This window comes from Psittacula echo, assembly GCF_963264785.1.
Source record: "Psittacula echo genome assembly, contig: SCAFFOLD_141, whole genome shotgun sequence".
Taxonomy (NCBI): Eukaryota; Metazoa; Chordata; class Aves; order Psittaciformes; family Psittacidae; genus Psittacula; species Psittacula echo.
Window position 1 is genome coordinate 35,619 of NW_027664202.1, and position 12,280 is coordinate 47,898.

At 59.3% G+C, this 12,280-nt stretch overlaps 1 protein-coding gene across 1 annotated transcript; it reads right to left on the reverse strand.

Moving 5' to 3' along the window:
* Positions 1–428: 428 nt before the first annotated feature.
* On the reverse strand, positions 429–11,816 carry LOC308232673 (cytohesin-2-like). The gene is given in 14 exon segments (XM_080639905.1): positions 429–1,463; positions 3,478–3,632; positions 3,753–3,824; positions 4,086–4,162; positions 4,809–4,920; positions 5,362–5,510; positions 7,891–8,003; positions 8,733–8,799; positions 8,802–8,812; positions 9,593–9,711; positions 9,816–9,820; positions 9,823–9,881; positions 10,420–10,567; positions 11,759–11,816. Coding segments are annotated over 14 exon segments (1,194 nt in total). The 5' UTR covers positions 11,778–11,816; the 3' UTR covers positions 429–1,375.
* Between the last annotated feature and the right edge of the window lie 464 nt (positions 11,817–12,280).

Genomic DNA, 12,280 nt, shown 5'->3' on the forward strand with positions numbered 1-12,280 from the left:
CTCACCCCCCCCCATTGGGACCCCCCCTTAAATGGGATCTTCTCATCCCCTGACCCCCCATAGGGACCCCCCCCTCCAATGGGACCTTCCCATTCCTGAACCCCCCCACTGGGACCCCCCCCTCCAATGGGACCTTCCCATCCCCTGACCCCCCCCCATAGGGACCCCCCCCTCCAATGGGACCTTCCCATTCCCTGAACCCTATATATCCCCTATAGAGCCCCCCCACCCCTTGGTCCTCTTTAAGGGGTCCCCTCCCCGACCCCCCCAAACCCACCCCAATGGGGACCCCCAACACCTCGGGGGGGGGGAGGGGCCCTCATTCACTTCCCAAATGCTGGTTTTTCCCCCCAAACCATGGAATAAAACCTGACACGAAGATGCTGCCCCCCCCCCCCCCACTCCAATGGGGCCGGACCCCCCCTCAATGGGGCAGCTTTAATGGGGCAGAGCCATAAATAAAGGGGGGGGGGCACAGAGGACACCCCCCCCCCAAACTGGGAGGAATGGGGGGGGGGGGGGTCTGCCCAGCAGAAGCCCCATGTGCATCCCCCCCCACGTGTGTCCAATGGGAGGATCCGTGTCTGTGTGACCCCCCCCACACACCTCAAAGGGGTTGGGGGGGGCCCATAGGGGGGAACCCATTAAGGTTGGGGGGGTCCTAGTGGTCTGGGAGCATCCATTGTGGGCCGGGGGGGGTGTCCTTGTGGTCCTGGAAGGGTCCATTGTGGGCCTGGGGGGAGGGTCTTTAAGGTCCTGGGAGCATCCATTGTGGTCCTGGCAGGGGTCCCTCGTTGCCATTGGGCCGTTCCATTGCAGTGATGGGGGGGGTCCTTGTGGGGTTCCCTTAAGCTCCTGGGAGCATCCATTGTGGTCCTGGGGGAGGGTCCCTCGTTGTCGTTGGGCAGTTCCATTGCAGTGATAGGGGGTTCCCTTAAGATCGCGGGAGCATCCGTTGTGATGCTGGGGGGGGGTCCTTGTGGTCCTGGGAGCATCCATTGTGATGCTGGGGGGGGTCCTTGTGGTCCTGGGAGCATCCATTGTGATGCTGGGGGGGGTCCTTGTGGTCCTGGGAGCATCCATTGTGGTCCTGGGGGGGGGTCCTTGTGATCCTGGGAGCATCCATTGTGATGCTGGGGGGGGTCCTTGTGGTCCTGGGAGCATCCATTGTGGTCCTGGGGGGGGTCCTGGGAGCATCCATTGTGGTCCTGAGGGGGTCCTTGTGGTCCTGGGAGCATCCATTGTGGCCAGAGGGGGGGGTTTCCTGTGTGTCCTCATTGTCCTTGTGCCCCCCATGGTCCTTGGGGGGGGGGGGGGTCCCTCATGGCCATGGAGGGGCAATGGGGGGGGTGTCCGGGGTCCTTCCCCCCCCCCCTCAGGGCTGCTCCTGCTTCTTCTTGACCGAGATCCGCTTCTTGCGCGCCGCCAGCATCTCATAGAAGGGGTCCACGCTCACCGCGGCCCTGGGGGGGGGGGGACAGGGCATTGGGGGGGTCCCCAAACACCTTTGGGGACCCCAGAATGGTTTTGGGGTCCCCAACGGGGGTTTTGGGGTCCCTGGGGCGGGGGCTCGGGCTTCGGGGGGGGTTTGGGGTCCCCAAGGGGCGGGTTTAAAGTGGGCGCTTCCGCTGGATCCCCCCCTCCCTTAGCACCTTGGTATGTCCCATTTTTGGGGTGGTTTGAGCCCGTTTGGGGATGGTATAAGCCCATTTTTTGTGCGTTTTGACCCATTTTTGGTGTGTTTTAGCCCATTTTACATTGTTTTGACCCATTTTTGGAGCATTTTGGCCCCTTTTTGGTGCGTTTTGACCCCTTTTTGGTGCATTTTGGCCCCTTTTTTGTGCGTTTTGGCCCCATTTTGGTGCGTTTTGACCCATTTTGGAGTGCTTTGGCCCGTTTTGAGGGTGTTTCAAGCCCTTTTTGGGGCGTTTTGACCCATTTTTGGTGCATTTTGACCCATTTTTGGTGCGTTTTGGCCCATGTTAGATGCGTTTAGACCCCTTTTGGAGCGGTTTGGCCCGTTTTGGGGGTGTTTCAAGCCCTTTTGGGGGCGTTTTGAGCCATTTTGGTGCGTTTTGACCCATTTTGGTGCGTTTTGACCCATTTTGGTGCGTTTTGACCCATTTTGGTGCGTTTTGGCCCATTTTAGGTGCATTTTGACCCATTTTAGGTGCGTTTTGACCCATTTTGGTGCGTTTTGGCCCATTTTAGGTGCATTTTGACCCATTTTAGGTGCGTTTTGACCCATTTTGGTGCGTTTTGGCCCATTTTAGGTGCGTTTTGACCCATTTTAGGCGCATTTTGACCCATTTTAGGCGCATTTTGACCCATTTTAGGTGCGTTTTGACCCATTTTGGTGCGTTTTGACCCATTTTGGTGCGTTTTGGCCCATTTTAGGTGCATTTTGACCCATTTTAGGTGCGTTTTGACCCATTTTGGTGCGTTTTGGCCCATTTTAGGTGCATTTTGACCCATTTTAGGTGCGTTTTGACCCATTTTGGTGCGTTTTGGCCCATTTTAGGTGCATTTTGACCCATTTTAGGCGCATTTTGACCCATTTTGGTGCGTTTTGGCCCATTTTAGGTGCATTTTGACCCATTTTAGGCGCATTTTGACCCATTTTAGGTGCGTTTTGACCCATTTTGGTGCGTTTTGACCCATTTTGGTGCGTTTTGGCCCATTTTAGGTGCATTTTGACCCATTTTAGGTGCGTTTTGACCCATTTTGGTGCGTTTTGGCCCATTTTAGGTGCATTTTGACCCATTTTAGGCGCGTTTTGACCCATTTTGGTGCGTTTTGGCCCATTTTAGGTGCATTTTGACCCATTTTAGGTGCATTTTGACCCATTTTAGGCGCGTTTTGACCCATTTTGGTGCGTTTTGGCCCATTTTAGGTGCATTTTGACCCATTTTAGGTGTGTTTAGACCCCTTTTGGTGCGTTTTGGCCCCTTTTTGGTGCGTTTTGACCCATTTTGGTGCGTTTTGACCCATTTTGGTGCGTTTTGGCCCATTTTAGGTGCATTTTGACCCATTTTTGGTGCGTTTTGACCCATTTTAGGTGCGTTTAGACCCCTTTTGGTGCGTTTTGGCCCCTTTTTGGTGCGTTTTGACCCATTTTGGTGCGTTTTGACCCATTTTGGTGCGTTTTGGCCCATTTTAGGTGCATTTTGACCCATTTTTGGTGCGTTTTGACCCATTTTAGGTGTGTTTAGACCCCTTTTTGGTGCGTTTTGGCCCCTTTTTGGTGCGTTTTGACCCATTTTGGTGCGTTTTGGCCCATTTTAGGTGCATTTTGACCCATTTTTGTGCGTTTTGACCCATTTTAGGTGTGTTTAGACCCCTTTGGTGCGTTTTGGCCCCTTTTTGGTGCGTTTTGACCCATTTTGGTGCGTTTTGACCCCTTTTGGAGCGGTTTGGCCCGTTTTGGGGGTGTTTGGAGCCCTCTTGGGGGCGTTCCGGGCCGCTTGGGGCACTCACTGGATGGCTTTGATCCACTCGTCCTTCTGGTCGCGCGTGGGCGCCGAGATGCGGTACACGACGTGGTTCCCTTCCACCACGCGCCCGTCGGCCTCCGTCTTGCAGGCCTTGATCAGCTGCCCCTTGTTGTTGGGGATGTAGAGCTCGAAGCAGTGCTGGGGGGGGCACGGGTCAGCAAGGGGGTGATGGGGGGCAATGGGGGGCAATGGGGGCAATGGGGGTGATGGGGGCAATGGGGGTAATGGGGGCAATGGGGGCAATGGGGGGGCTCTCACCGGCTTCCTTGGATCCTCCACCTCCCGGATGCTGAGGTTCTCCAAGGGGATGATCCCACGTGGCTCCTTGTCCTGGGGGGGGCAGGGGAGGTACCATTGGGGTCGGGGGGGGGGGGGGGGCAGAGCAGCTCGGGGGGGGGAGTTTAGGGGGGTTTGGAGTGATTTTGGGGTAGTTTGGGGCTGGTTTTGGGGTGGTTTGGGGGCAGTTTTGGTGTATTTTGGGGTGTTTTGGGGTATTTGGGGCCAGTTTGGGGGTATCTTGGGGTATTTGGGGCTGGTTTGGGGGTATTTGGGGGTGGGTTTGGGGTATTTGGGGGTATTTGGGGCTCTCACCGTGGTGTACTCGAAGTAATAGAGGCAGTTGTCGGTGAGGATGAACCAGCGGCGCTTCCAAGTCTTCACCCGCCCGCCTGGGGGGGGGGGGTGAGGGTGGGGGGTCCCTATGGAGCCACAATGGGGAGGCTCCAAAGGGGAATGGGATCAGGAAGGGGGTGGATAAAGGGGGGGGGGCACCTACCTCCTGGGGGGGGCGGGGCAGCGTCAGCAGCAATGGGGGGGATGGGGGGGGGAATGGGGGGGAATGGGGGGGAAATGGGGAGGGAATGGGGGGGTAATGGGGGGAAATGGGGAGGGAATGGGGGGGTAATGGGGGGGTAATGGGGAGGGAATGGGGATGGAATGGGGGGTAATGGGGTGGGAATGAGGGGGTAATGGGGTGGGAATGGGGGGGAATGGGGTGGGAATGGGGTGGGAATGGGGGGGTAATGGGGGGGAATGGGGGGGAATGGGGAGGGAATGGGGGGAATGGGGAAGGAATGGGGAAGGAATGGGGGGGTAATGGGGGGTAATGGGGAGAGAATAGGGGGTAATGGGGTGGGAATGGGGATGGAATGGGGGGGTAATGAGGGATACGGGGGGGGGGACAGAAAGAGGTACCATCAGTTATTTGTGCATGGGAATAACCCCCCCGCATTGGGACCCAGGTACTGGGGATGCCCATAGGGATACATGGGGGATCGGGCTGATCCATTCCCATTGCGGGGGGGGAGGGCTCACCCAGCTTCAGCAGCCACCCCTCGCGGTCCGGGTTGAAGAAGGTGTGGGTGAGGTCGTTGCCGTCGTCCTCCGGGATCTTAAAGGGCTCGCTCCGGATGCTCTCATAGAGGTTCTGTGGGGCACAAAGGCCATATATGGACACATAAGCCCCGCCCACAATAAACCACACCCACAATGTCCAGACACATAAGCCCCGCCCACAATAAACCACACCCACAATGTCCATATATAGACACATAAGCCCCGCCCACAATAAACCACACCCACAATGTCCATATATAGACACACAAGCCCCGCCCACAATAAACCACACCCACAATGCCCATATATAGACACATAAGCCCCACCCACAATGCCCATATATAGTCACATAGGCCCCGTCCACAATGTCCATCTACACATAGGCCCCGCCCCCCCCACACCACGCCCCCTACAGGACACGCCCCCCCCCCCCCGTTCCTCCCCCTCCTCCTCGCAGCCAATCCCGCCCCCGAAAGCCCCGCCCCCTTCCGCCTGCCAGCCAATGGCGGCGCGGCCCGGCGGCCCCGCCCACCCGGAGCAGCTCCTCGGGCAGGTCGCCGCCGTCGTTGATGCCGCGGTTCATGGCCACGAAGCGCTCGGCCGAGGGCTTGTCCCGCACGTTGGGGTTGTGCAGGCTCGTGTTGAGCATGATGACGGCGAAGGAGAGCACGTAGCACGTGTCTGGGGGGGCACACGGGGGGGGGGGACAATGGGGAGCAGTGGCTCTCAGTGGGTCTCTATGGTCTCTATGGGGCTCTATGGTCTCCATGGTCTCTATGGTCTCTATGGTCTCCATGGTCTCTATGGTCTCTATGGGTCTCTATGGTCTCTATGGGCTCTATGGGTCTCTATGGTCTCTATGGGCTCTATGGGGCTCTATGGTCTCTATGGTCTCTATGGTCTCTCTATGGGCTCTATGGGTCTCTATGGTCTCTATGGGTCTCTATGGTCTCTATGGATCTCTATGGTCTCTATGGGCTCTATGGTCTCTATGGGGCTCTCTGGGCTCTATGGTCTCTATGGTCTCTATGGTCTCTCTATGGGCTCTATGGGTCTCTATGGTCTCTATGGGTCTCTATGGTCTCTATGGGTCTCTATGGTCTCTATGGGCTCTATGGTCTCTATGGGTCTCTATGGTCTCTATGGTCTCTATGGGGCTCTATGGTCTCTATGGTCTCTATGGGTCTCTATGGGTCTCTATGGTCTCTATGGGCTCTATGGGCTCTATGGTCTCCATGGTCTCTATGGTCTCTATGGGTCTCTATGGTCTCCATGGTCTCTATGGTCTCTATGGGTCTCTATGGTCTCTATGGTCTCCATGGTCTCTATGGTCTCTATGGGGTCTCTATGGGTCTCTATGGTCTCTATGGTCTCTATGGTCTCTATGGGTCTCTATGGGTCTCTATGGTCTCTATGGTCTCTATGGTCTCTCTATGGGCTCTATGGGTCTCTATGGTCTCTATGGTCTCTATGGGTCTCTATGGTCTCTATGGGGCTCTATGGGCTCTATGGTCTCTATGGTCTCTCTATGGTCTCTATGGGTCTCTATGGTCTCTATGGATCTCTATGGTCTCTATGGGCTCTATGGTCTCTATGGGTCTCTATGGGCTCTATGGGTCTCTATGGTCTCTATGGTCTCTATGGGTCTCTATGGGTCTCTATGGTCTCTATGGGTCTCTATGGTCTCTATGGATCTCTATGGTCTCTATGGGCTCTATGGTCTCTATGGGGCTCTCTGGGCTCTATGGTCTCTATGGTCTCTATGGTCTCTATGGTCTCTCTATGGGCTCTATGGGTCTCTATGGTCTCTATGGGTCTCTATGGGCTCTATGGGTCTCTATGGTCTCTATGGGTCTCTATGGTCTCTATGGGCTCTATGGTCTCTATGGGGCTCTCTGGGCTCTATGGGTCTCTATGGTCTCTATGGGCTCTATGGTCTCTATGGTCTCCATGGTCTCTATGGTCTCTCTATGGGTCTCTATGGGTCTCTATGGTCTCTATGGTCTCTATGGGTCTCTATGGTCTCTATGGGCTCTATGGTCCCTATGGGGCTCTCTGGGCTCTATGGGTCTCTATGGTCTCTATGGGCTCTATGGGTCTCTATGGTCTCTATGGTCTCTATGGTCTCTATGGGTCTCTATGGTCTCTATGGGCTCTATGGTCTCTATGGTCTCTATGGTCTCTATGGTCTCTATGGGTCTCTATGGTCTCTATGGGCTCTATGGGCTCTATGGGGCTCTATGGTCTCTATGGGGCTCTATGGTCTCTATGGTCTCTATGGGTCTCTATGGGTCTCTATGGTCTCTATGGGCTCTATGGGCTCTATGGGCTCCATGGTCTCTATGGTCTCTATGGGCTCTATGGTCTCTATGGTCTCTATGGGTCTCTATGGTCTCTATGGTCTCTATGGTCTCTATGGGGCTCTATGGTCTCTATGGTCTCTATGGGGCTCTATGGTCTCTATGGTCTCTATGGGGCTCTATGGGCTCTATGGTCTCCATGGTCTCTATGGTCTCTATGGTCTCTATGGGTCTCTATGGTCTCTATGGTCTCTATGGGCTCTATGGTCTCTATGGTCTCCATGGTCTCTATGGTCTCTCTATGGGTCTCTATGGGTCTCTATGGTCTCTATGGGTCTCTATGGTCTCTATGGGCTCTATGGTCTCTATGGTCTCTATGGGTCTCTATGGTCTCTATGGGCTCTATGGTCTCTATGGTCTCTATGGTCTCTATGGGTCTCTATGGTCTCTATGGGTCTCTATGGGCTCTATGGTCTCTATGGGTCTCTATGGGTCTCTATGGTCTCTATGGTCTCTATGGGCTCTATGGTCTCTATGGGCTCTACGGTCTCTATGGTCTCTATGGGTCTCTCTGGGTCTCTATGGTCTCTATGGGTCTCTATGGGTCTCTATGGTCTCTATGGTCTCTATGGTTCCCTATGGGTCTCTATGGTCTCTATGGTCTCTATGGTCTCTATGGGTCTCTATGGTCTCTATGGTCTCTATGGGCTCTCTGGGCTCTATGGGGCTCTCTGGGCTCTATGGGGCTCTCTGGGCCCTACCTGTGCACTGGAAGACGCCCGGGTTGCAGCTGCAGTAGCGCTGCGCGAAGGCCTCCATCATGCGGTCGATTTTCTGCGCCTCCCCCGGCAGCCGGAAGCTCCACAGGAACTGCCTGGGGGGGACCCCAAAACCTCCATTGAACCCAGGGCACCCCCAATGCACCCCATTGCCCCCATTGCCCCCATTGCCCCATTGCCCCCATTGCCCCATTGCCCCATTGCCCCCATTGCCCCATTGCCCCCATTACCTCCATTACCCCATTGCCCCCATTGCCCCATTGCCCCCATTACCTCCATTACCCCATTGCCCCCATTGCCCCATTGCCCCCATTACCTCCATTACCCCATTGCCCCCATTGCCCCATTGCCCCCATTACTCCCATTGCCCCATTGCCCCCATTGCTCCCATTACCCCATTGCCCCATTGACCCCATTGCCCCCCATTGCCCCGCATTGCCCCCATTGCCCCCATAACCCCATTGCCCCGCATTGCCATTACCCCTCATTGCCCACATTACCACCCGTTGCCCCCATTGCCTCCATTCCCTCCCATTTCCCCTATTCCCCCCATTACCCCCATTGCCCCAATTCTCCCCATTACCCCCCATTTCCCCCATTGCCCCCTTTGCCCCCATTCCCCCCTATTACTCCCCTTTGCCCCCATTACCCCCATTACCCCATTGCCCCCATTACCCCTCATTGCCCCCATTGCCCCCCATTGTCCCCATTGCCCCCCATTGTCCCCATTGCCCCCATTACCCCTCATTGCCCCCATTGCCCCCCATTGTCCCCATTGCCCCCCATTACCCCCATTGCCCCCATTGCCCCCCCTTTGCCCTCACCTCAGGGCCTGCACCAGGTTCAGGTCCGTGAACTCGTGCAGGTCCACGAACGCGTGGAGCACGCCCAGTTGAAATCCTCCCTGCACATGGGGGGGGGGGGGGGTGGGGGTGTGACCCGTGGCCCCGCCCACCGCCCCTTGGCCCCGCCCACCGCAGGCAGGGATTCCCCTGAGGGGAGGGGCTCGATGAAGCCCCGCCCCTTTCATGAAGCCCCACCCATTTTAGAAGCCCACTCCCTTCGAAGGAACCTTCCCTCCCCTTCCCCTCCAGCCCCTCCCCTTCCCCTCAAGCCCCTCCCCTTCCCCATAAGCCCCTCCCCTTCCCCTCCAGCCCCTCCCCTTCCCCTCAAACCCCTCCCCTTCCCCTCCAGCCCCTCCCCTTCCCCAAGCCCCTCCCCTTCCCTCCAGCCCCTCCCCCTTCCCCAAGCCCCTCCCCTTCCCCAAGCCCCTCCCCTTCCCCTCAAGCCCCTCCCCTTCCCTCAAGCCCCTACCCTTCCCCTCCAGCCCCTCCCCTTCCCCTCAAGCCCCTCCCCTTCCCCATAAGCCCCTCCCCTTCCCCAAGCCCCTCCCCTTCCCTCCAGCCCCTCCCCTTCCCTCCAGCCCCTCCCCTTCCCCAAGCCCCTCCCCTTCCCTCCAGCCCCTCCCCTTCCCCAAGCCCCTCCCCTTCCCCAAGCCCCTCCCCTTTCCCAAGCCCCTCCCCTTCCCTCCAGCCCCTCCCCTTCCCTCCAGCCCCTCCCCTTCCCTTAAGCCCCTCCCCTTCCCTCCAGCCCCTCCCCTTCCCTCCAGCCCCTCCCCTTCCCTTAAGCCCCTCCCCTTCCCTTAAGCCCCTCCCCTTCCCCAAGCCCCTCCCCTCGGCCCCACCTCTCCCCCAGGTAGTCCCCTATGGCCGTCTTGTTGAGCCCCTCGCCCTTGTAGAGGAAGCGGGCGACGTCCTCGGCCGTCAGCCGGAGCAGCTCGTTCTGCACCAGGAACTGGATCCCCTGCACCCGCCCATGGGGGTCAATGGAGGGGGGGTGTCAATAGGGGGGATCCCCCCCCCAGGCACCCCCTAACCCCCCCCCCCCCCCCCCGCTCCCAGTGGCACCTTCTTGGGTCCATGTTGAACTTCTTCCGGCCCATCCCCATCTTCCGGCTCCGCTGCAGGGTCTTGCTGCAGGCAAAGGGGGGGCAAACGGGGGTCAATGGGGGCAATGGGGTCAATGGGGTTGGGTAGGGGGTAATGGGGGGGGTTGGGGTGCAAGGGGGGGTACATGGGGGAGAATGGGGGGGTTGGAGGGCAATGAAGGAGGTGGTTGGGGGGCAATGGGGGTTCAAGGGGGGGCAATAGGGGTCAATGGGGGGCAATAGGGGTCAATGGGGTTGGGGGGTAATGGGGGGGGTTGGGGTGCAATGGGGGGTACATGGGGGAGAATGGGGGGGTTGAGGGTCAATGGGGATCAATGGGGGCAATGAGGGGTACTTGGGGGAGAATGGGGGGGTTGGGGGTCAATGGGGTGTGGTTTGGTGGGGCAATGGGGGCTTGGGGTCAATGGGGATCAATGGTGGGCAATGGGGAGTGGTTGGGGGGCAATGGGGATCAATGGGGGGTGGTTGGGGGTCCATGGGGGGGGGGGGGGTTGGGGGTCAATGGGGATCAATGGGGGCAATGGGGGGGTACTTGGGGGTCCCTGGGGGGCGCTGCTCCCCACCTGCCCTCGTTGGCCTCCAGCCCCTCCACCTCGCTCATGGCCTCGCTGAGCTCCTCCCGCAGGCGCTGGATCTCCCCCAGCAGCTCCTGCTTCCGGCGCCGGATGCTCTCCAGCTCCAGGCGCTCCTCGGGCGTCAGGTCCGGGGGCACTGGGAATGGGATGGGAAGGATGGGGATGGGGATGGGATGGGATGGGGATGGGGATGGGGATGGGGATGGGGATGGGATTGGGATGGGGATGGGGATGGGGATGGGGATGGGATGGGGATGGGGATGGGATGGGGATGGGGATGGGGATGGGGATGGGGATGGGATGGGGATGGGATGGGGATGGGATGGGGATGGGGATGGGATGGGGATGGGATGGGGATGGGGATGGGGATGGGGATGGGATGGGGATGGGATGGGGATGGGATGGGGATGGGGATGGGGATGGGGATGGGGATGGGGGATGGGATGGGGATGGGGATGGGGATGGGGATGGGGATGGGATGGGGATGGGATGGGGATGGGATGGGGATGGGGATGGGGATGGGATGGGGATGGGATGGGATGGGGATGGGGATGAGGATGGGGATGGGATGGGATGGGGATGGGGATGGGATGGGGATGGGATGGGGATGGGATGGGGATGGGATGGGGATGGGATGGGGATGGGATGGGGATGGGATGGATGGGATGGGATGGGGATGGATGGGGGATGGGATGGGGATGGGGATGGGATGGGATGGGGATGGAGATGGGATGGGATGGGATGGGATAGGATGGGATGGGATGGGGATGGGGATGGGGATAGGATGGGGATGGGGATGGGGATAGGATGGGGATGGGATGGGGATGGGGATGGGATGGGGATGGGATGGGGATGGGATGGGGATGGGATGGGGGGCTCATGGCCACGCCCCCTTTCCCCTTAAGCCACGCCCTTTGCTTTTAGCCCCGCCCCACCCCCCGCCCCATTCAGGACCCCAACGCCTTGACCACGCCCCCCTTCCCCATAAGCCACGCCCCCTTTCCCCACGTCCTCGCCTTGCTCCATCCCAAACCACGCCCCCGCCCGTGGTCCTGACCACGCCCCCTCCCCTTTAAGCCACGCCCCCTGCGTCCAACCCCGCCTCCATTGGGAGCGAGGCTTGCCCCGAGGGGGGGTGGCCTGGCCCAAAGGAGGCGTGGCCTGGCTCGAAGGGGGCCTCCACTGATTGGCTCCCCCCCCCCTTCAACCCCGTCCGCCCCCCGGAACTTGCCCCCCGCGGCCGCCGTAGCCTCGCTCCCCAAGGGGGGGCTCGAACGGGGGCCGTACCGAGGCCCCCCCCCGCCTCCGCCGCCCGCCCCGGCCCTACCGTAGCCGCCGTCCTCCATCGCGGCCGTTCCCGGGGCTGCTCCGGCCGCTCCTCTCGGCTCCTCCGCCGCGCCTGCGCCCGCCCCCGCGCCCGCCCTCCCGCCGCCGCCGCAGCCAATGGGGCGGCAGCGCGCCCTGAGCGACGTTGGGGACAGCCAATAGGAACGCACGCTGGGACGTAAGGCCGGCCCGGCGCGGTGAGCGGCAGAGGGTATCAGCCAATGACAGGTGCGGTTCGGGGATTGGCAGAGAGCCTGGCCAATGAGCGGTCAGAACCACCTCTGGGGGGCGGGACCTGCCCAATAAGGGCGCCCGGCGCGACGATTGACAGGCTGAGGAGCCAATAGGAGAGCGGGAAGCCCGTCCCGCGTTGCTAAGGCCCTTGCTGGTTGCTACGGGCCTCATTAATATTAACCCCTCATTACCATAAACCCTCATCAATATTAATGAGCTCCCACACCCCGTCGGGGTGGTAACACCCCCCTCCTCTCAGCGTTACCATGGTGACAGCCTCCCTCCGTTG